A 25,156-nucleotide genomic window follows, 5' to 3' on the forward strand; every position below is an offset into this window, starting at 1 on the left:
GACATCCGGAGTGAGAAAGAAGGTGAACTCCTTGAAGAAGACAGATAAGGGAGTCAAAATGAGTAAGAAAATGAAAAGAAACAATCATAACGCAACAAAATGAGGTAGGAAAACCTATATGTCCCGCATAGGAATCTAATGAAGCTGACCCCCTCTCGGAAAAAAAACAGGGGAGTAAAAGTAAATAGAAGATTAAGGTAAAAGTGTAACTGGAACAGATGAGTTCCTGTAGAAAAAGGGAATTCAGATTTGTGTGTGAGATAAGGTTAACGATTAACTGTGAGATTTGTGAGCTGTGAGAATCTGTGTGTTTTGTTTAACCAATTAATTTTAGTCAAAGCATGAAGTGCTAAGTGGGTTGTATTTTTATCGGCTGTCATTGTGAGTCTGAGATTATGACTTAAATGATTTTTGTTGAGATTTCTCTAATGAACTGAAACATATGGAAATTAAAATCAGCTTAAAAGAAAGTGCCTTTACAAATAAAAGTAATTGAATATGAATAAGTTTTTAGATTACGTGAAAAGACGTTAATGGCATAATTCCAAGTTCTCCGCCCTTTAGTTTCTGCAGGAAACATTAACCATTTCAGCAGACAGTTGATGGTTTCTGAATTGACAAAGAAAAATATACATCTCAAAGAATAGCTAATGCCTATAAAATCAATCATTGGAAATTGACTTAAATGTGTGCTATTTATAGCCCCCTCCCAGGGGATGTTTTGCTGCTTCTAAAATACTCTTATGGTGCATCTTGGCCAGCTTTGAAGTATGGGATTGCAGTCCCACCCGGCATAAATGGGGGCTGGGTTCCCAATAATGATAATCATTTGAATGAAGGAAATGAGTCCCTCGAACACTGGTTAGCAAATAGAGTGAAAGAGGCTATCATGCAAGGGCCCAAGAAGCGTTTAACCCCCAGGAAGGCTGTACCCCACCTAGTGACATCTTCCCCTATTAGGCAGACAGACACTCTGCAATTCGGAGCGGTAATACATTGCATTGATAATGGAATGTTTATTGAACTGTCTCAAATACGAGCTCACCACCTGCAAATTTAATAACTTCTGAGCCTGCGCCCGATCGCACTGTGTCTGTGTTGTATGCTGGCAGCTAAACATTAACCCTCACAGTACCACTGTTAAAAAAAAAAAAATTTAAACTGCAGGAAGTCTTACAAAAGATTAATGACCCTTGGGCACAGCTATTAAAACACCTGATAGAGTCCAGACAAGAGAATATAGTGACCCATTGCACGGCTTGGTATGCTCGTGAGGATGAGCACGCATACAATTTACAAACACAAAGTCACTTAGGAAAGCAGACCTCATTGCATATCACTCCTTTTTATTTTTCGGTGTTGTGGGATTAGGAATGTTAGTACAGTTGACCCATAGTCAGAGGGAACTTTTTAGGATGGGTTTAACTTCAGAACCCCATTTAACATTGGCCGTAAGACATCCTGCTAAGGCAAAGCAAATAGGAGAAGTGATCAAAGAGGCCAAAGGAAGAAAGTAATACATGGGATTTATATTGAAATGGATGGACGAAATTGCCTGATGGAATTTTATAGCAAACAGGAGGGCAAAGTGACCTGGAAAGAGGAGCAATGGCCTGCTACATTTAAAAGACAACAACCTCCCCGAGAGAGCCAGCATTTACTCCCTTCAATCCTGGCCCAGGTACTGGCACATCTATGGGCCCAACATAAAATCATGTTGGAAAAGTACATTCTGCCCCAGTGCATAGGGTGTAGTTACATAAGAACGTTGCCCTGCCCTGCTAAAACTATACAGGTTGGCACCGGAAGCAGAAAAAGGGATAGAGGGAGTGATCAATACACTGTTACAGCAAGGAGTGCTGAAGAGAACACACAGCCCCTGTAACACCCCTATACTCCCCATTCCAAAGGTAGGAAGACCCAACGAGTGGTGGTTTGGACAAGGTCTCAGAACTATCAATTATCACTATTGCTCCATTGGTGCCGGACACAAATGTCATTTTGTCTTCTGTACCACCAACAACGGATACTTTCTCAGCCTTTTTCTCCATACCATTGCACCCAGAAAGTCAATATCTATTTGCCTTTACATATTGGAATTAACAGTATTAAAAGAGACTTGGACTAGAGAGATGGACGCAGTACTGCGCAAGGCTACCCTACAGGACGGCCTGCCAGCTGCTATGCACATTTTAGCTTGCTAAAGGTGAGTGAATCCTATGAGGAAATCCCACCTTGGCGAAGCTCTAAGCGTTAATGGGAACCATTCCAGTTTTCCCGCAGACGGGAGGACTTAGTTTCAAAACCGGAGATTTGCGGCCATTGTCTTTTAAAAATTTATTTCATGAGATGAGAGCATCGCTGACTGAGTGAGCAATTATTGCCCGACCCTAATTTCCCTTGAACTGAGTGATTTGCTCGGCCACTTCAGAGCCAACCGCATCGCTATGGATCTGGAGGCATATGTAAGCCAGATCAGGTACGGATGGTAAATTTCCTTCCCTACTTGTATCAAGTAGAACACCTTCTATTGAACTGATCAAATTTTATATAAAATGTCATTTTCTCCATTCTTAAAAAAAAATCATAATTTTAGTTTTGTGGATGCAATGTTATCCAGTTCCTCCTCTCTCCTCATCTTCTCTTGATCATTTCTTGTCCAGAAATCCACACACTGCTCCCTTGTACCTATTTCGCAAACTGCTGACCACCCAGCTTCCCGTCATGGCCCACAAGTTAGCTGATAGTAAACAGCTCCTTCTTCACAGGTACTATCGCCCCACCCACTTTAAATCTGCCATCATCATCATGCGTGTCCCCCCCACCCCCATCATAATATCCATGCTTGATATCACTGTCCTTGCAAACTACCACCCCCATCTCAAACCTGAAAATGTTACAAAAGCAAACTAATGCTGACGTTGGAAATCTGAAGTAAAAACATAAATGTTGGGAATATTCAGCAGGTCTGGCAGTGTTTGTGTGGAGTTTACACGTTCTCCGTGTCTAGGTGGGATCTTTACTAAGATGGCGCCGGAGCGAGGCGACTCTCTGCGGCTCTCACAAACAGATCAACTTTTTACTTAACTTATACTCGTTCTAATCTTTTAAAAATTAATTCTAAAACTAACATTGTTACTAACCTCTCTTATCTTCATCCGATGCCAGTGCTTTTGTAGTTACATTGTATCTGTTGTGTTGCCCTATTATGTATTTTCTTTTATTCCCTTTTCTTCTCATGTACTTAATGATCTGTTGAGCTACTCGCAGAAAAATACTTTTCACTGTACCTCGGTACACGTGACAATAAACAAATCCAATCCAATCCAATCCTCCCACAGTCCAAAGATGTGCGAGTTATGAGGATTGGCTATGCTAAATTTCCCCTCAGTGTCCAACGATTTGCAGGTTGGGTGGATTGGCCATGATCAATGTGTGGGGTTGCGGGGATGGGATGGGCCAAGGTAGAGCGGTCTTTCAGAGGGTCAGCGCAGTCAAGACGGGCTGAGTGCCTCCTTCTGCACTGTAGGGATTCTATAGATTCTAAAAAAGAGCAGTTAAAATTTCAGATTGATGGCCTTTTAACAGAACACCTTGTAAATATCTGTGCCGCTCTATTCTTTGTCCATCTTTCCCACAGTTTTATGTTTTGAACATCTTCAATCAGTTATTCAACCTGGCACAGCAATAAAATGGTCCAAAACAAATCCACAAATTGCATCCAACTTTTCTGCAGTCTTTAACAGTCAACCAGGAAAAATCATCCTTCAAAAGCTCTCCTCTGTTGCACAGCTGGGTGGGACTGCATTCATCTCTCCATTGTTATCTATCTCGTCATAGCCAAAGGATCTGTCGCATTAGTTTCACAACAAAAAATATATCCTTGGCCTCTATTTTTCATCCATATGCTGCACTGCCCCTCAGTGACATGCCACAGTTCCCGATATAGACTTCATCATCACCTCTCTCAATCCTACACTGCCCTGATTAGTCACCTGGCCTGTCCAACATAAAGGACTGGATGAGCAGAAATCTTTGGCCCTGCTTGTAATGTTCTTGTCGAATGGCCTGATTTATATTGTAGCGAAAGCTATAAACAATTTATTAACATTAAATGTGGGTCAAATATATACAAAACAATAGTTGAATAACAGTATTAACATGCACAAGCAACCTCTCTTCCTGCTCCCCAGTCAGTCAGAGGTCACCTGACTCTAACATTCACGAATGACATATACTAATGAGACTCCTAGTGGTCAGTCGGTGAATTACAACACAATCATGATGTCACTACATCTCCTTTCCTATGAAGGAATAAGTTAATACATTATCATCAGCATATTTACATGTGATAGCCTGTGAGACCACCCGTATTAATTTTTTTCTTTAAAATTTTAAAACTGGTTTAACAAATATATATATATATATATATATATACACGCACACACACACACACACACACACACACACATAACAGCAAGCACAGTATATACAAATAGTCCAAATCTACAAATTGAGTCAATCAGGTTTTCTTCTGACTCTGGTTGATCTTTTCAAAGTTTGACCTTGCTGCTCAGAACTTGTAGATTTAATGTTCCCCATAATATGCTCATGCTCAGGAACTGCTGAACTATCTGACACTGTAGCTGATGTTGACTCTGACATAGATTCATCATCCATCACGTTGTAAAAGTCTTCTCTGGTTTTCAAGAGAGCGCGAAGCTTTCTTCTTAAAACCAACCCATGCGCAATGATTTCTTCTTAAAACCAACCCTTCCACTGTCTGTACATTGTATGAACGAGGTGCTACTTCTTCAAGTACAATGGCTTTTCTCAACCAATTGCCTGAATCTATTCTCACAATGCCATCCCAATCAGAGGGGGTAATGTTCTAGACACTCTTAATCATAGATCTGCTTTTGTTATGCTTTAATGTTTTGCATTTCCTGCAGTACCACTGCATTCTCCTCCTTTTCCAAGTATGGAAGTGTGATACACAACCTTCTATTCATGAGTAACTCTGCTAGCGATCTACCATGTGATAATGGTGATGCTCTGTAACTCAATAGTGCGAGATATGGATCAGATTGGCTGTCCATTGCTTTCTGTAATGAAATCATTCATGCTGATTAAATTGGCTTGGGCACCAGTGCCTAACTTTAGTTGAACCACTGTATCGTTCACTTCAAGTGGTAGCAGCCATTTGTCCTCATCAACTGCATTTATTTTAAATGGAGCATCAGTTTGCATTTTTTAAAGTGCTGGAGAATTTTTTGATGTCTCCAAAAAATTATTCGTCTCTGTCATTATTCCAACAAACAATGATGTTTCATCACTGGAGACACTGTGCTGACTGATCTGTGGTTGACCTTAGATTAACAATTCTGAGCAAAGTGATTTTTTTCCTTTGCGTCTGGAACAAAACTTGGCCAAACGCTGGACACTGCCTTAATTTGTGCCTTTGACCACATCTTTTACACAGAAATACTTCGTCCTGATCTTTAGCCGTTTGTTGGTGTGCGAGGAGCTGCAGGAACTTTTCCACCTTTTTTTGGGGAAGTTTCCCGACTTTTGGAAAAAGGACAGCAGCCGGAGTGCTTTCCTCCAAGAAGATGGCGCCATTACTGAGCAACATTATCGAATGCGGTGCTGCTAGCTCGTGAGCCTGCCAAATCTTGGTTTGTTCCAAGGACAGTTCCCTCAGCAATCGTTCCCTCAAGTTTATTTTCACTCACACCAAACACAATCTGGTCCGTAATCATGGAAGATTCCACTGCAGAAAAGTTACAGGTTTTAGCTTTTAGCTTTAAATCAGTGATGAAATGATCTTTGGACTCTTCTGTCTTCTGTAAATATGATCTAAACAGCTAGTGCTCATAAATGTCATTCTTTCTGGGGGTGCAATGTGCATCAAATCTTTGAATTACTTTGTTTAAAATTTTTACTATCTTCATCGTTTGCAAATTTAAACGTATTAAACACAGCAATTGCTTTGGGCACTGCTGCTGTTAGGAACATCGCTACCTTATGCAAATCTGATTGGTCTCCTAAATTTACTGCAGTAAGAAACAGATTAAATTGTTTTTACTGCAGTAAGAAATAGATTAAATTGTTGTTTAAACACACGCTCATTGCTGTCCACATTACCATAAAATCGGAGATTCATTGGTGGCTTCAACGACTCCATGTAGTTAATTCTTTCAGTCGTCAAAAACTTCAAATCTCTGAGGATCTCGTGGCAGGCTCAGTGTTTAATACCATCCAGACCTGGTACCATGTAGTGTTCCTGTTGGATAGCCTGATTTATAGTACAAGAACATTTGTAGCAAAAGCTATAAACAATTTATTAACATTAACTATGGGTCAAATATATACAAAACAACAGATGAATAACAGTATTAACATCCACAAGCTACCTCTCTCCCAGCTTCCCAATCAGTCAGAGGTCACCTGACTCTAACATTCACTTGTATACTAATGAGATTCCTAGTGGTCAGTCGGTGAATTACAACACATCCATGATATCACTGCACCGCTATATACTCCATTACATGAGTCACTGACTCCATCCCGCTGTCTCTGGCTACTTCAGGAGGCAGAACCAGTCTGTCAGCAACTTTGGCATCCTAGTTGAAGCTCAGCCCACGCATCCAAACCCATACCGATTCCTTCCCCAAGACCATCGACTTCCAACTTCGACCTTGCCCTTCTTCACTCACTCCTGCCTGCTCCGAAACCCTGCTTCATGCCCGTTACCTTTACTCAATTATTCCAAAGGACTTTTGGCCTCAGGCGTTCCACACAGTAAACCTGCACACATTCAAAACCTCTGCTGCACATATCTGTAGTCCCATTCAGTCATCACCCCTCTTATGCTCGCTGACTCACATTAGCTTCTGGTCTAGCAAAACTTTCATCCTAGTTTTCAAACACCTCTATCACCTCACAGCTCCCTAACTTTGAAAACTCTTCAGCCCTACAACCCTCTAATTTCTCTGCTCCCCTCCAATTTTGGCCAATTACACATCCCCGATTTTAATTGTACCACCATTGGCAATGCTTTCAGCTCTTGAGTTTTCCCCAAAACCTATTTCCCCCTCAAAACCTACCCCTTTGACCAAGCTTCTGGTCACCTGTCCGACTATCCTACGTGACTCGGCATCATATTTTGTTTGACTTTGCTCCTGTGCTTTGCCTTGCAGATACTGACCGGATTAAAAGGTGCATTATGAATGCATGGTATTGTAAAATGCACATTTGTAGTTTCAATATCGTGCATTTTTATCATTTCTTTCTAATTCAAATAGGTACCTGTAAAATCTTTTTTACCAAAGATTTTATTGATCACTATTATATGTCAGTATTAATGCATCGGCAATCAGGCCTGAGTATCTACTGGACCATAATTACACTGTACCTTTATCTTGCCACAGTTTACTGGCCCTCACTCAACCCCCACTCCAGGGCCTGAGAACATCATGTAGGCTAACACTTCTTTGCAAAACTGAAAGAAAGCTGCATTGTCAGCGATACCGTACTCCAGATCAGATTTGCCTGTTCAGGTGAATGCAGGAGAATCCATAAAAAAACATTAATTCCTCAAACAGTGCCACTAAAACACTGGACTGGCTACTGGTGTTTCCTTACCTAACAATAGTGACTATACTTCAAAAGTAATTATTTGAGTGTGGAAGTGCTTTGGCATATTCAGAGTACGTTAAAGGTATTTAGATGCACACAAACAATTATTTATTTCTTTTAACATTCCTGTTATTGTTCCATTGCAGGAAACAGAATACACAGGCAATCTGTTTACATTTTAAAAGCCATCAGATTAGAGTTCAATCTTTTACAATTAAGAAAATGTTTCTAAACAATGGATGTATAAAAATTCCTCAAGAAAGCATAAAGTAAATGATCATTCGTGGACTATAAGCGTATATTGTGCGTTAACATTTCTTAAAATGCTGAGAATTTTACATGAGTACAACAGTTTCCATATCATACAAAAATAGCTCAATACATTAGAGTTGATATATTTGTATTCATGATAACAGATTTTGTCTGGAGATCCTGCATCTCAAACTTCACAGAGCAGCATCAGTGTCTGGTAATCAATAATTCATACAACCCCATTTAGACACTTTCTCAATAATGGAACAGCATTAAATCAAGTATTAACTTTTAAGAAACTACAAGCACAGTACATTATGTGCCCTTCACATTAATAAGTTACCTTTGCAAATTACCTTTGGCAAACTAAATCTTTCAATGTACACCTGAGTGGTTTAATGTCATTTACGCCAGCCGCACTATTAAATTGTACCACAATTCAGTTTACCAATGCGCAGTCAACCATTTGCGAATACATACTTCTTTTCATACTTATGAATGCCACCCATTGCACACTTACTCATAAAGACATAATGTCAGCTACTTCCATACTCCAGGATTTAACCAGGTGGGGCAAAATTGCTGGTCTGCTTTCTGCCAGCTGTGCAAAAATAAACCCTCACCCAAAAACGATCTGTCATTTTCATGAAAGGAAGCTTCTTTCTTTCAGGGGATATAAAGCAAGTCCATCTGTATTAGCATAGATGGTTCAAAGTAAGCTTCTGCAGTGTGAAACCGAAGCAGCCCACATTCCCATCGATTCTCATTGCTTTAGCTGTCAGAAAAATAAGTTCTACAATAATCTGTACTGTGCACTCAACATCTCTCTCAAACAACACTCCTTTTAAGTACAAAATAAAAGTAGCGATCAGTCAAAAACATTTATTGTTTCTATATTATAACGTGTTTGCACATTTTCTCTCTTTGTACTCTATTTCAGCTGCCTGCACTATAGTCAAGAATCATACGTTCAACATATCACATTGGGGTGTAGAAATGTTCTGGTGCTGCTTTTTGCAAAGGTGGGTCTCCATGTTATGTCTGTTGTGAGGAAACAGTAGCACTCATTATTTACCTTGGTTTGCCTTCTTTAGACCAGAAACCAAAACAAGGTGTTTACGAAGATCAGGTAACTAAAAGATTCCTAGCCCAAGCAGGTGGTTTACTGTGGTACGGCATTCTCCTGCTGTTTTCTGTATCACTAGACGCTGCAACCTCTACTGTTGCGTCTTGTAGGAGCCCCTCTTCCACACGGACTTCTTCATTGTATGGATTCTCTAGAAGCTTTAAAACTTGCCTAACCTAAAAAAAAAACAAGATACAGATCATTGGGTGATCTAAAGCCAGCTCACGGCAGAATTAACACAAAATTCAGTTCATTCCAGATATCTCTCCCTTTTTATTAGCAAATGCAAGTTTTCAACAGAAGTTTCTTTCGTGGTGTTGGCATTTAACAAACATTTCAGTTGGCCAATTGAATAGCTTCTATCAGTAAACTTATAAAGTGGACACCTGGTGCCGGTGTCTATGTATTTACATTGTGTGTTGCCCTATTATGTAGTTCCTTTTATTTTGTTTTCATGTACTAAATGATCGGGGGGGGGGGGGGGGGGGGGGGGGGGGGAAGGGGAAAGTGTGTTTATCATAAATTTAGAAAACCCAATTTTTTTTTTCCCACCCAATTAAGAGGTAATTTAGCATGGCCAATCCACCTAACCTGCACATCTTTGGGTTGTGGGGGTGAAACCCATGCAGACATGGGGGGAATATGCAAACTCCACATGGACAGTGACCCAGGGCCGGGATTCGAACCCGGGTCCTCAGCGCCGTAATCCCAGTGCTAACCACTTCGCCACCGTGCTGCCCTCTAAATGATCTGTTCACAGAAAAATACTTTTCACTGTACCTTGGTACACATGACAATAAACAAATACAATCTATCTCTTAGTACCATACTAAATCTTTAGGAACAATTTGACTTTGAGAACCCACAACGTTTGAATGTTCATTGTGACAGTTTGAGTAAGAAAGTTCAGAAGGATAACAACCACATAGCTTGCATTTTCATCTTCAAGGAGGGTACCGGAGTTGGGAAAATTCCCACCTCTGGAGAAAATGCTCGCAAAGGTGAGATTTTCTTTGGGGTGGGGGCTGTGTCTGTGTGTGGCGTTGGGTACGAACTGGAGTTGGGCCACCTACACCCAGGAAAGAGATTCTAGACAGCCCAAGAGGCTGCCAGGTGCTGAGACAGGCTGCTTAAAGGCTTGCCTCAGTGCTGTGAGACTTGGCTCCAGTTAAAATAGAAAGGTCCTTGGGCCTTCACCCCTCCTCATACTGCATGCATGACCCTATGGTCCCTCCTACCAATGCCAAGCTATGCGACTTCCATAATCACTGACCCCGTTACACACTGTATAGAACCAAGCATATAAAATGAGGCATGGTTGAGAGCCCAGAATCCATTATTCTTGTTGAAACAACTGCACCCAGCAAAAATATTGCTTAATTGACAGCACTAGTTCTCAGATCTGTGTGTCCATTTCACAATGTTTCTTTACACAAGATTATGTATTTTCAAGGGCTTGTGGTTTTAGTTATTAATGCTTTAAAAATATCTGGTGACTGACAGTTTTATTGACTTGTAATGAAATGCTTTGTCCTTAACATAATGGAAAGTTACGAATTGCTCTTTTTAAAAGCTATTTTTTGCACATCCTGCTGTCAGTGTTTGGTTAATTGGTTCTATACAGAGTATAATGGGTCAGTTCTCTACAGTGTATAATGGGTTAATGTGAATGGAAGTGCCATAGCTTGGCATGGACACATAAGCTCCATAGGAGCTTGGTGGAGACATATAGCCTGGCATAGGGAGCATGAGGGGCCACAGGTGGTGGGTGGAGGGGAGTGGCTTCTCATAAGGGGCACAAGGAGGACATCTTCAACTCACCTTTTAAAAGGACCCCTCAGAGATTCAAGAGTCCTCTTCGGGGTCGTGAACATAACTCCTTAAACATCTGGCCCGACTCCATGAAAATTGCAGAGAAGTAGGTCATGTTGAAATCTAATCATTGTTGTAACATAGCAAATAAATTATTGAAACTTATAAGGGATAAAGTGGCGTGGGAAATCTATGCCCTTCCGTGTTGCTCTGATGCACAGAAATGATCTTTTCTGCTCCTGCAGGCAAGAGATAATGAGGGTGGTGATGGGCGGGGGAGGGTAATGAAATAGAGGATAATTTAAACATATGTAATAATGAATAATTGGGGACCAATATCGCCTGGAGGTTGCTTGATTGTTTTCCGATGTCAGGGAAGAATTTCCTGAACTGCAATACTTCGCAAGATATCTTAAACATTTCATGTAATAGGTCTTCCTCCAACCTTCTAGTCTTACTTTTTCTTATCCATTGATGTATATGATTCTTCCTCAGCCATTCATTTGCAACAGTTTTTTTCGCCACATAATGCCTGACACCTATGTCAGACTGCTGTTCATAGACTACATCTCCACCTTCAACACCATCATGGGTTGGCTCGGTAGCATAGTGGTTAGCACAGTCACTTCACAGCTCCAGGGTCCCAGGTTCGATTCCGGCTTGGGTCACTGTCTGTGCGGAGTCTGCACATTCTCCCCGTGTCTGCGTGGGTTTCCTCCGGGTGCTCCGGTTTCCTCCCACAGTCCAAAGACGTGCAGGTTAGGTGGATTGGCCATGCTAAATTGCCCTTAGTGTCCAAAAAGGGTTAGGCGGGGTTACTGGATTATGAGGATAGGGTGGAGATAGGATGCTCTTTCCGAGGTCTGGTGCAGACTCGATGGGCCGAATGGCCTCCTTCTGCTCTGTAAATTCTATGGTTATATGATCCCGACAAGACTGATAACCAAACTCTGCAACCTTGGACTTGACACCTGCCTGTGCAGCTGAATCCTTGACTTTCTCACCAACAGACCGCAATCTGTCAGGATAGGTAACAGCACCTCCTCCACAATAGTCCTCAACACCGGGGCCCCGCAAGGATGTGTGCTCAGTCCTCTACTGTACTCCGTATACACACGACTGTGTGGCGAGATTCAACTCCAATTCAATGTATAAGTTTGCACATATGACTGTGGTGGGCCGTATCTCAAACAATGACGACTCAGACTACAGAAGGGAGCTAGATCGCTTGGTTGCATGGTGTACTGAAAACAACCTCTCTAAATGTTGGAAAACCAAGGAACATCGACTTCAGGAAGCGTAGTACAACTCCCCCACGCCATCCACAATCAATGGCTCTGAAGTGGAGATGGTCGATAGCTTTACATAGTTTACATTGAATACAGAGTGCCGAAGGAGGCCATTCGGCCCATCAAGTCTGCACCAACCCACTTAAGCCCTCACCTTCCCCCCTATCCCCATACCCAGTAACCCCTCCTAATCTTTTTTTGGTCACTAAGGGCAATTTATCATGGCCAATCCACCTAACCTGCACGTCTTTGGACTGTGGAGAAACCGGAGCACCGGAGGAAACCCACGCAGACACGGGGAGAACGTGCAGACTCCGCACAGACAGTGACCCAGCAGGGAATCAAAACCTGGGACCCTGGTGCTGTGAAGCCACAGTGCTAATCACTTGTGCTATCATGCTGCCCCTTAAGTTCCTGGGGATCACCATCACCAACAGTCTGTCCTGGTCCACTCACGTTGATGCAACAGCCAAGAAAGCCAACGTCTCTATCTCCTATGGAAGCTAAAGAAATTCAGCATGTCTGCATCGACTCTCACAAACTTCTACTGATGTGCCCTATAGAGCATCACAGCTTGGTATGGCAACTGCTCGGCCCAAGATCCGCAATAAACTGCAGAGTGTGGGTGAACTCAGCCCAACACATCACACGTGCTTGCCATCCTCCCATTGATTCTGTATACACCTCCCGCTGCCTCAAAAAGGCAGACAGCATTGTCAGAGACCCCCTCACACCCAGGCATTGCCCTCTTCCAGACTTTTCCATCAGACAGAAGATACAGAAGTCTGAAGACCCGCACATCCAGACATGGGAACAGCTTCTTCCCCACAGCTACTAGACTCAACGACTCTCCCTTGGACTGATCTGTTCCCTGTAAGAACACTATTTATGACACCCTATGCTGCACTTGTTTGGGCCTTGGTTCCGCACTGTAACCAATCACTACCTGTTGATGTACCATTTGTCAATGTACTCTGTCGATTATTCTTTTGTCTACTATGTACATACTGTGTACATTCCCTTGGCCGCAGAAAATACTTTTCACTGTACTTCGGTACATGTGACAATAAATATCAATCAATCAATCAATCAATTACTGAAATTTACCCACCTCTGAGAAGTCCCATTCTCTGCAGCGGTGATTGCATTCTGTGCAATGTAATTTCTTAGGATAAATTTTGGGTTGTTTGAATTCATCACCTTCACACGTTCAATGTTTACTTCAGAAATATCATCAACGTCTTCTGCTTCATTTCTCCAAACGAGACCTGAAACAAAACAAAAAAAAAACAAGTACATGACATCTCTTCAGGCATATCATCACATTGAAAGCCCAAAGCTGAACATTCCTAAATACAAGCTCAGTATCTTAACCTTCAAAGATTGTAGGAAGGACACTACCCAAAAAAAAGAGGACCATCTGTCACCAGTATAAGAGAATATGGAAGTTGAGTCTCAATAATGTTTGTAACATTTCAACAATATATACATTCAACAATGGCCTCTCCTACTGCACTGTAAATTCTATGATAATCTATGATAAACCACAGTTTTGGGGAACTTAACTGTGGAAAAAGTGTGCTACAATTCATTACAAAATTTAGGTTACTCCTCATTGTTGACCTCGAACAGGTTTTGGAACAGACCGACAAACAGCCCCAAGTATCCAGGAAGCCTTCCTCTGACCCCCGGATGGCGTACTTAATTTTCTCCAGGTGGAGAAATTCCGAAAGGTCAGCGAGCCAGTCTGCAGCTGTGGGTGGTGCTGCCGATCGCCAGCCGAGCAGGATTCTCCGGCGTGCGATTAGGGAAGCGAAAGCGAGGGCGTTGGCCCCTTCCCATTTGTAACCCTGTCTGCTCCGATACACCGAAGATTGCCACTATTGAGCATGGCTTCACCCTCACCCCCACAACCTTGGACATTGCCTCGGAGAAGGCTGTCCAGAACTCAGCAAGCTTGGGGCAAGCCCATAACACGTGGGTGTGGTTGGTCGGGCCCCTCTGGCACCGTTCACATTTGTCCTCCACCTCCGGGAAGAACTGCTCATTCGGGTCTGGTCAGGTGCGCTCTGTGCACCACTTTGAGCTGCATTAGGGCAGGAGGAGGTGGAGTTCACCCTGCTCAGTGCTTCGCTCCAGAGTCCCCATCCTACCTCTGTCCCCAGTTCGCCCTCCCATTTTTGTCTGATCACGTCCAGTGGAGTCAGGCTCTGTCCAGTAGCTGTCCTGTATATTTTCCCACATAAGCCCCCCCTTCTCGTTGCTTGTGCCTATCAGATCCTCTAGTAGTGTGCTTTCTGGGGCCCAGGGTACCCCACTGTCTCTTTGCGGAGGAAGTGTTTTATTTGGAGGTGTCTCATTTACTGTCCTTTTGCTAGCCTCCACTTCCTCGTCAGTTCGTCCAGTGTCGCCAGTCTGGGCCCTACGTAGAGTCCCCGGCCGTCAGTGTGCCCCCGTCCCGCCTCCATCTTTTGAAGGTGGTATCTAGCATGGCTGGGGGGAATCTGTGATCGCCGCAGATGGGGGCCATTTTAGTTATCCCGACGTGTTGTCTGAGCTGGGTCCATGTTCTCAACGTGGCCGCTACCACTGGGCTTGTTGTGTATCTTGTTGAGGAGGATGGGAGTGCTGCTGTGGCCAGGGCCCGGAGGGTCGTTCCTTTACAGGATGCCTCCTCCATTTGTACCCAATCTGTGTCAGGTTCTTGTACCCAGCCCCTCACTCTTTCTGCCGTGCTGCCCAGTGGTAGTATTGTAGGTTTGGTAAGGCCAAGCCCCCTTTGATTTTCTTCCTTGCAGTGTCTGTTTTGGATTCTCGGGTTCTTCACCCCACCCCCCCACACACACACCCACACCCCCCCACACCCCCCCCCCCCCCCACCCCCCCCCCCCCCCCCCCACCCCCACACCCCACCCCCACACCCCACACCCCCACACACACACCCCCACACACACACACACCCCCACACACACACCCCCACGACACACACCCCCCCCACACACACACACACCCCCACACACACACACACCCCCCCCCACACACCCCCCCACACACACCCCCCCCCACACACACACCCCCCACACACACACCCCCCCACACACACACCCCCCACACACACACACCCCCCCACACACACCCCCCCCACCACACCCCCCCCCCCCACACCCCCCCCCCACACACACCCCCCCACACACACACACCGCCCCCCCCACACACACCCCCCCCCCCACACACACACAACACCCCCCCCCCACACACACACACACACCCCCCACACACCACACACACACACCCACACACACCACACACACACCACACACACACCACACACACACACCACACACACACCACACACACACCACACACACACCACACACACACACACACACAATGACTAGACTGTTAGAATGGATCTAAACAGGAAGAGGAACCTTGGCAGTACGTTCATCTTGATCGTCTGCACTCTCCCCACCAGGGAGAGTGGGAGTGAGCCCCACCTTTGAAGGTCTCTTCTTACTTCCACCACCAGGCTGGTCAGGCTCCACTTGTGGATCTGTGTCCAGTCTCTGGCTATCTGGATCCCCAGGTAGCGGAATCTGTTCTGGGCTGTTTTGAACGGGAGCCCCTCCAGCTCTCTCCCTCCCCCATTTGGGTTCACTGGGAATGCCTCGCTTTTGCCCAGGTTAAGTTTGTAGCCCGAGAAGGTTCCAATCTCTTTCAGCATTTGCAGTATTGCCTTCAGTCCCTCCTGTGGCTTTGAGACATAGAGGAGCAGGTCATCTGCATAGAGTGAGACTCTGTGCTCTCTGTCTCCTCTCCGGATTCCCTTCCAGCTTTTCGCGTCCCGCAGGGCTATCGCCAGGGGTTCGATGGCTAGTGCCAACAAGAGTGGGGACAGGGGGCAGCCCTGTCTTGTTCCTCTCTGCAGCTGGAAGTATTTAGAGCTGGTGGTGTTAGTTCGAACGCTCGCTTTGGGAGCGTTGTACAGGAGCCTCACCCAGGCGGTGAACCCCGCTCCTAGCCCAAACCGTTCCAGTACCTCGAGGAGGTATTTCCATCGACTCTGTCGAAGGCCTTTTCTGCGTCCAGGGAGACGATCACATCTGGTGTTCTCTCCCCAGAAGGGGTCATTATTACGTTCAGCAGCCGCCTGATGTTCACTGTGAGCTGCCTACCCTTGACAAAGCCGGTTTTGGTCCTCTGCGACCACCTCTGGTACACAGCCCTCCAGCCTTTTGGCCAGGGCCTTTGCGAGTATTTTTGCATCCACGTTCAGCAGTGAAATGGGTCTGTATGATCCGCATTCCGTCAGGTCTTTATCTTTTTTGGGTATCAGTGAAATTGTGGCCTGCGCTAGCGTTGGGGCAGGGTGCCCCTTGCCAGTGAGTCCGCGAACATGTCCCTTAGGTGTGGGGCCAGGACTGGTGCAAATTTTTTGTAGAAGTCCGCCGGGAACCCATCGGGTCCCGGTGCCTTCCCCGCCTGCATGGAGCTGATGCTCTCCATGATTTCTCCCAGGTCTATTGGTGCTTCCAGCTCCGCCTGTCTGTCTTCCCCCACAACTGGTAGTTCCAGTCCGTCTAGGAACAGTTTCATCCCCGCGTCCCTGTTGGGGGGCTCGGAGGTGTACAGTCCCCGGTAGAAGGTCTCAAATGCCCGATTGACCTCCTTTGGTTCTGTTACCAGTCTGCCTCTGCTATCCTTTACCTGCACTATTTCCCTTATGGCTGCCTGCTTTCTCAGCTGGTGAGCCAATAGGCGACCAGCCTTGTCTCCGTGTTCGTAGAAGGTCCCCCGTGTCTGACGGAGTTGGTACACTGCTTTCCTAATGGATAGCAGGTTAAAGTCCATTTGCAGCTTTTTCCTCTCCGCCAGCAGCCCTACAGTCGGGGCCTCGGGAGTATTTTCTGTCGACTTCCAGGATGGAGTCCACCAGTTGTTGCCTGGCCACCCTCTCTTCCCTATCTCTGCTTGCCTTGTAGGCTATGATCTCTCCTCTAATCACGGCCTTCAGTGCCTCCCAGAACGTGGAGGGGGAGACCTCCCCGTTTTGGTTGTTACTCATGTAGTCGCCTATGGCCCGCGATGTTTTCTCACAGAAGGCTTTGTCGGTCAGGAGGTGCGTGTCCAGCCCACATGTGCGGCGCTGGGCATGGCCTGTCTCCAACCTCACATCCATATAGTGTGGACCGTGGTCAGAGATAACGATCGCAGAGTACTCCGTTCCCGTGGTCCCTGGAAGCACGGATTACTGTCTCCCTGGGTCCGTAACTGTCGGGGTTTCCGTAAACCTCGTCCTCTTACTAATTAATATTGCTACTCCCCTAGCCCTCGTCCCGTAGCATGAGTGGTATTCCTGTCCCACCTAGCCCTTCCTTACCAGCCGTCGGTCCTTCTCCCTCAGGTGCATCTCTTGTAGGTAGATTATGTCTGCTTTCAGGCTTCTTAGGTGGGTGAAGACTCTGGATCTTTTGACCGGGCCGTTGAGTCCCCTTACGTTCCAGGTAACAATCCTGGTGAGGGGTTTTTGACCCCCTGGTCCTGCGGGGTCACCCATACTTACCTGGTGGATGCGCCCCTGCCCTCCGGGGTTTCCCTTCGTTAGGGGGCCGTACAAAATGGCCACTGTCACCGCTCTCACCATGAGGTCGGGCCCCAGGGTTTCCTTTTGTCTAGGGGGCACCCACCATGGCCGCCAGCTGTGTGTACGCCACGTGGCTGCGCCCCTGCATTCCAGGGTCTCCCTTCGTCCTGAAGCCCTCCCGAGTGGCTGTCTGTGGCACCATCTTGGTTCCTCGCCCTGCTCCATGCCTGCCGAGGCCTGTGTTTGTGCTGCTTATCTACCTCACCCTTCCCTTTGCTTCTCTTTTTTTCTGCGCTCTCCCCCCGACACCTCCCCCCCTTAGTCCCTGTTCCTCTGTCCCCCCCCCTGTGTTCTTCCCCCCCTTCTTCCGCTGCCCCCCCTTCTCTTTGTGCCAGGCGCTCCCTCTCCCCTGAGAAGCGCACCACGGCCCTCCTTTCTTCCTGCCCTCCCGTGTCAGCCCTCCTCGCTAGCATGGTGGCCCCCCTCCCAGCACTTGCCCTGCTCTGGTCCTGTTTTACCTTCCTTTTGCTAGCCCTTGTCTCACCCTCCTGTCCGCCTTTTTCACTCTCATTCACCTTGCTTCGCTCCCCCACCATTGCATTGAGAGGTGGAACGAGCCCGGGAGCGAGTCAGCACAGTCCCGCACAGTGCACCAAACACGTGTGTACAGTTTGTGATCGTATTGTCTCTGTTTGCGGTCTGCCCTCCGCTCTTTGTTCCGATTCTTCCTTTCTTTTCCATCCCCGTCGCTTTCATGATGGTCGTTGTGGCTGTCCGTCCCCCAGTTTGTTCCCTCTAACGACTCCTCCGCTGCCGCTGGGGTGTAAAAAACAGCTCCTTCCCCTCGAATGTTACCCAGAGTTTGGCCGGGAATAACATCCCAAATTTCACATTACTTTTGTAGAGTGCTGATTTGGCCCTGTTGAATTCAGCCCTTCTTTTGGCCAGGTCCACCTCAATGTCCTGATAAACCCTTATGGTCTTCCCTTCCCACGTGCTCGCTTTCGTCTGCTGGGCCCACTTTAGGATTTTTTTCCCTGTCTTGGAACCTGTGCAGCTTCACGATAATCGCTCTGGGCTGCTCCCCGGCTTTGGGCCTGGGTCGGAGCGACCTGTGCGCCCTGTCGATTTCTTGGGGGGGGGGGGGGTTGGAAACTTCCCACTAGCTTGCCCAGCATTTGGGTGACGGAGCCTGTTGGATCTCTGCCCTCCATTCCCTCTGGCAGACCCACTATTTTAACATTCTGCCTTCTGGACCTATTTTCCTGGTCCTCCAATTTCCCTCTTAGGCTCCCCTGGGTCGTTACCAGCCTTTTCACCTTGGTTTCCTGAGTTACCACCCTGTCGCTCTGGTCCGAGGCGGCCCTCTCCAACTCCTGAATAGTTTTCCCCTGCACCTCCACCTTCCTTTCCAGGCCGTTGATGGTTCACTGCATTTTTTCTGTTGTCTCCGCCAGCATCTCCTTCATCATTGTGTGGAGCTCCGTCCTGAGTGCCTCCCTCATGGTGTTTGTCTCCGTTTTTATATCCTCCTTTATGGCGTTTATTTCCGTTTTCAGCACGCTTCTCCATTCCCCCCCCTGTGCGGGGGGGGGGTGGTCGCCGCGTCCTGTTCCGCTGCTCGGCTCGCCAGCTTTTCTGCTTCCTGATTCGCCTGAACCTCCGCCTCGTCCCGTGGGGTCGTCTGCCTGCGCGGCCGCAGCTCCTGCTTTTTTCCTTCGCCTTCGCTGCTGTTCCTTCTTTCATCTCGCCGTCCCCCCAATTTATTATTTGGAGGGATATTTCTGTCTGTGCCTTTCTCTTTTTTTCCTGGGTTTTGGTGCGAAAAATATATTCTTTTTTTTTGTTCCCCCCAAAGAAAAGAAAAACCCCAAAGGTTTTTTAAAAAAAAAAAATCCTTTTAAAAACGATTCCTTTTTTATAAAAAGGGTTTTTTTGGGGGGAAATTTTTTTTTCCCTTTAAAAAAGTTTTTCTTTTTTTTTAAATTTGCAGGTGAGGAACAAGGAAGGTTGAATTTAAAAATTCTTATTTTGTTCTTGTGATCCTCGCCGTGTTCAGACTTTCAAGCCGTTTCTGAGCGATCCCCACCTAAAATTGATTTTTGGCCCTGTGAAAGTGTACAAACTCAGCAATAGCATGATGGGAAAAATAGCCAACTTATGTAACCAAGTGTAAGACAGCTGTGTCAGCTAGTGCCAAGACCAGACCCTGACAAACTAGACAAAGCTAAGAATCCACATAATTGTATCATACAAGGCCAGAAGAGGGAAGATAGTGCCTGACCTTGTTAAAACCTGATAACAAAGCCACGATCTAGGAATGTCCTAATAACACAACTTCCTCATGACCTAGGTCCATTTGCGTCAAGGCATCATGAGGGCAGAGGTGAAAAACAAAATAGGACCACGTCTTATTTCCTCTCAAAACAAACTACTGCAAATAAGCCGAGTCAGGGTCTTTCCATGACAACATGTTTGATCAGAAGTTATGACTGTATTGACATTTTTGAACAAGGTCTGTTTTTGTAAAATGATACAGCTTGTGTATAAATATTGAACGTTTTCTCCATGTCTTTGCGAGCTTGAGAAAGAATGAGCAGGTTTACCTTAACAGCTCTCTCTCTCTCTAACCTGTAGCCATCTGCATGTAGACTTTGGTCAATAAAGACAAAGTTATTTATTTCGAAACAGAGTTGTAAAGTTGTTTTCTTCACAGTCTTGGAGTAGGAAAAATTTTAAAAGACGACAGTGGCACTGCGAACCCTCACCAATACCCTGAGTGGCTTCTGTGGGGGACCGAACAAGTGATCGAGCACGAACCCGGAGAGCGGAGACGGACGGCGCAACAAGGTAAGCTTTAACCTTGGTCTCTCTCTCTCTCTCGGATCGGTGCTGTGACCCCTCGTCCCTGACGGATAACGCTGACAGGTGACGGTGTTCGAATCTAAATTTGACTGTGAGTAATGTTCTTAGGGTCTGGGACCCGGTTGTCGTTCAAAGCCTAAGGTCAGGAACCACCTGCTCTTGTTTTTTTTTTCAGGACAGGGATACACAGGCTTGGCTAGGTCAGGGACCAGATTTGGATTTTTGACTTTTAAATTTACAAGGCAGTTTTTCCCCATTTTTTTTCTCTCCTCTTTCTCTTTTAATTTTTTTTCCACTCCTTAAAAATCATGGGCCAGAGCCTGGACAAAACGGAGGACAATTCTCCCTTGCTTTTTATGTGCACCATGTTCCCTGATAAGGAACGGAATTTACGCCTCTTGTCTTCAGCTTTAAATAAGAAATTCGGATCTGAAATTTGGCCACTAGGAGGTACCTGGAATTTAGAAAACTGCACCGCGGCAGAGACAGCCATTTGGTCTCCGAATGCCGGAGCCAAATGGAAGAAATTAATTACCAAATGGCAAAAAGAATCAGACAGACGACACAAACTGTCCTTGTTAATGAGTTGAAGGGTCAATGCACGTAGGAGAGGGATTGCTGATTATAAAGACCAAAGACTGGAAAACGTTGAAATTCGAATGTGAACTATGGGACAGGAAAGATCCTAAGAATCAAGGGGGAGATAATACTGCATCGGGTGTTAAGCAGGTCGGAATAGTCCCATCAGATTAAAAATCAGGAGGATCCTCCCACTACCTCTGGCATGCCGTTGTTTCCCTATTTGATTGATACAGAGGAGGAGGAGGAGGAATTAAATCCCACGATGCCCCCATGGCCACCTCTTCCCAGCTCCACGGTGCGGCAGCCCCGTTCTCACCCTCCCCCTTGTAACAATCTTGCTGCCGATAATCTCCCTGCTCCTATTACTCCCATTGCAACACGCACTCGCTCAAAAGCACCAACCACCTTCCTCGATCAGCCCGTTACCTCTGTTAATCAGGCTTTCCAAGAATTAACTATCAGTACAGCACCGGTAGAGGAGCCTTTTCCACCACCGCCTCCCCCTGCAAATTTTCCAATCCGACGTCTCGTTAACTTTCGAGCGACTGATGACGACGACCAATTTATTGAGACATGGCAGGCTTTTAAACCTCAGGAGCTCTGTTTGATCATGGCTCACTGTCCGTCACATAAAACGGACCCAGAGGGCTTTACTGAATACCTGAGGAGAACTGCGACTGTGTGTGGTGCTACCCCTAGGGATCAGTATTCCCTTATTTTTTCATCCCTTCCCCCAGATTTAGGTGAGAAATGGAAACGAGAATTAGGGGATCATGGAACCACATGGGATGCATTTAAAACCAACAATCCATCAGATGAGACTCAACTCGCCTTAATGTTCCCAGCACTTAAGCGTGCTCTCCGTAAACCTGTAGATATCTCCAAAATTCTTGATTGTACACCCACTCCTAAGGAGGAGGGTCCTGAATTTTTTGACCGCTTTTGTGGAATTTACACTCTTTATTCCGGTGATGAGACTTTTAATGCGGGCTTGAAATCTCCCCAGTTCAATGCGCTGCTTATGCAGATCGTGCCTGACCGCATAGCAACCAGTATTAAAACTAATAATATGGATTGGTCTGATAGCTCCAAATCCCACATGCGACGTGCTATCTCCTGAGGTTTGTATCATACAATTATGTGGATTCTTAGCTTTGTCTAGTTTGTCAGGGTCTGGTCTTGGCACTAGCTGACACAGCTGTCTTACACTTGGTTACATAAGTTGGCTATTTTTCCCATCATGCTATTGCTGAGTTTGTACACTTTCACAGCCCCCAAGATTTTCTCCCTTCCTGAATGCTGACTGTAGCTGGTGTTCAATTTCATGGGTGCTGATAGACCTGGGTACTTAGCCCAAGTCATCTTTTTATCCATGTCTGATCCAAGACAGCGATTGTCAACCAACAGTTTTAGACTATTCAATCCTGTTCTCATCCAATGTCTGAACATCTTACTGCCAGGAGTTTAGCTAGAAAGCAGAAGCAGGGAACCAAGTTGATTCTCTCCCCCTGCAATGATTGAGCCGTGCACCACGGGACTAGCTGCAACAGTCTACCAACGCCTCCAGTGAACACATACAGAGACAGGAAGCAATATTCTGCTCTGTCTGGCTCCATGCTATTCTGGGAGGCATCTTCAACTAACAGACACCTGGGGAAATCTAGAAGTTATTCATAATTGAATTGTAGCATACTGTTTTCTATAAAGTTGCAGTTTCGAACCTGTACTTTTGTAGCCAGTCTGTCCATGCTTTCTTCTGTTTGCTTAGCAGCATCTCAGTTGTCATCTCCTGCAACTCGGAGAAGTGCTCTATGCGAGCCAACTCCTTAGTAATTCCTTCTTTGTTGCCAAGCAGATCAAAGAGCTGTGGATTGGAGTGGGACAGTGCCAGTAACATGGACAGCTGCCTGTGTAGGATCACCAGAACACAAGGTCAGAATCGGAATTAAAAAGTCTAATTCATAATCATACAGATGTTACAAAATATAAATAAATAATATTCAAGTTACTCGGGAGTACAAGCTGAGTAACGGAGGCATAAGGGACATGTCCCAGTCAGCATGATAACTGTAGCACAAGCAGAATTATCCAGATATTTTCAGGAATCCGAAGGTACAGCAGGCCTTCACTGAACCGCTTACTTTAACAAAGCAATAAATATATTATCTACCTTTTTAAAAGAAAATTTGTAATAAGTTTAGAGTACCCAATTCATTTTTTCCAATTAAGGGGCAATTTAGCGTGGCCAATCCACCTACCCTGCACATTTTTGCGTTGCAGGGGCGAAACTCACGCAAACACAGGGCGAATGTGTAAACTCCACACGGACAGTGACCCAGAGCCGGGATCGAACCTGGGACCTCGGTGCCGTGAGGCAGCAGTGCTAACCACTGCGCCACCGTGCTGCCTATTGTCTACCATTTTAAAAAAATATATATATTTTATTCAAGATTTTTTGGCCAAACATAACAGTACATAGTTTTTCTTTTAAACAACAATAAAGCAATATAAATAACAGTGGCCAGTTTTAAACAAGTAAATAAATAATACATAAACAAAAACAAGACTAAATGGCAACTGCCTTGTCAAAAATAGTTACTCTCCACAGATACAATCCAACAGTCCAATGTACATTACCTATAACAAATGTCTATACATATACAATGACATCCCTAAGAGCCCGCCTGGATCCTCCCCGCCCCCCCCCCCCCCCACCCCCCTGGGTTGCCGCTGTTGTCTTTCTTTCTTTTCATTCCCTCTATCGTTCTGTGAGGTAGTTGACGAACGGTTGCCACCGCCTGGTGAACCCTTGAGCCGAACCCCTTAATACGAACTTGATCCGTTCTAACTTTATAAACCCTGCCATGTCGTTTATCCAGGTCTCCACGCCCGGGGGTTTGGCTTCCTTCCACATAAGCAATATCCTGCGCCGGGCTACTAGGGACGCAAAGGCCAAAACATCAGCCTCTCTCGCCTCCTGCACTCCCGGCTCTTCTGCAACCCCGAATATAGCCAACCCCCAGCTTGGCTCGACCCGGACCCCCACCACCTTCGAAAGCACCTTCGCCACCCCCACCCAGAACCCCTGTAATGCCGGACATGACCAGAACATGTGGGTGTGATTCGCTGGGCTTCTCGAGCATCTCCCACACCTATCCTCTACCCCGAAAAATTTACTGAGCCGTGCTCCAGTCATATGCGCCCTGTGTAGAAGCTTGAATTGTATCAGGCTTAGCCTGGCACACGAGGACGACGTGTTTACCCTACGTAGGGCATCAGCCCACAGCCCCTCCTCAATCTCCTCCCCCAGCTCTTCTTCCCATTTCCCTTTCAGCTCATCTACCATGAACTCCCCCTCGTCCCTCATTTCCCTGTATATGTCCGACACCCTACCATCCCCCACCCATGTCTCTGAGATCACTCTATCCTGCACCTCCTGCGTCGGGAGCTGCGGGAATTCCCTCACCTGTTGCCTCGCAAAAGCCCTCAGTTGCATATACCGAAATGCATTCCCTTGAGGCAACCCATATTTTTCCGTCAGCGCTCCCAGACTCACAAACGTCCTATCTAGAACAGATCTCTCAATTGTACTACCCCAGCTCTTTGCCATGCTCCAAATCCCCCATCCATTCTCCCCGGAACACACCTATGGTTATTTCTTATCGGGGACTGCACCGAGGCTCCCGTCCTTCCCCCATGCCGTCTCCACTGCCCCCAAATTTTTAATGTTGCCACCACCACCGGGCTTGTAGTGTATTTCTTCGGTGAGAACGGAAACGGTGCCGTCACCATTGCTTGTAAGCTGGTCCCCTTGCAGGACGCCCTCTCCAATCTCTTCCACGCCGCTCCCTCCCCTTCTCCCATCCACTTACACACCATTGAAATATTGGCGGCCCAGTAATAATCATTTAGGCTCGGTAGTGCCAACCCCCCCCCTATCCCTACTACGCTGCAAGAACCTCCTCCTCACTCTCGGGGTCTTCCCGGCCCACACAAAACTCATAA

At 46.1% G+C, this 25,156-nt stretch overlaps 2 protein-coding genes across 3 annotated transcripts in view; one reads left to right on the forward strand and one right to left on the reverse strand.

The window, feature by feature from the left end:
* Positions 1–7,726: 7,726 nt before the first annotated feature.
* The window catches only part of selenoo1 (selenoprotein O1), a 31,310-nt gene continuing 13,880 nt past the window's right edge, over positions 7,727–25,156 (reverse strand). Inside the window, exons 7-10 of one of the 2 annotated variants that reach the window (XM_072471434.1) lie at positions 22,863–23,058; positions 22,058–22,059; positions 13,228–13,375; positions 7,727–9,195 (exon numbers count right to left, since the gene is read on the reverse strand). In XM_072471434.1, the coding sequence (XP_072327535.1) occupies positions 9,010–9,195; positions 13,228–13,375; positions 22,058–22,059; positions 22,863–23,058 (532 nt within the window). In that variant the 3' untranslated portion in view covers positions 7,727–9,009. Of the gene's footprint in view, positions 9,196–13,227; positions 13,389–22,057; positions 22,060–22,862; positions 23,059–25,156 lie in introns of those variants that run through there. The other variant, XM_072471433.1, reaches the window with a different exon arrangement.
* Positions 22,993–25,156, forward strand: part of LOC140387991 (traB domain-containing protein-like) — a 209,365-nt gene continuing 207,201 nt past the window's right edge. Inside the window, exon 1 of the mRNA XM_072471437.1 lies at positions 22,993–23,083. The gene's annotated coding sequence lies outside the window, so the exon portion shown is untranslated. The remainder of the gene's footprint in view (positions 23,084–25,156) is intronic.

The sequence above is a fragment of the Scyliorhinus torazame genome, chromosome 13, assembly GCF_047496885.1.
Source record: "Scyliorhinus torazame isolate Kashiwa2021f chromosome 13, sScyTor2.1, whole genome shotgun sequence".
In the NCBI taxonomy this organism is placed as follows: domain Eukaryota; kingdom Metazoa; phylum Chordata; class Chondrichthyes; order Carcharhiniformes; family Scyliorhinidae; genus Scyliorhinus; species Scyliorhinus torazame.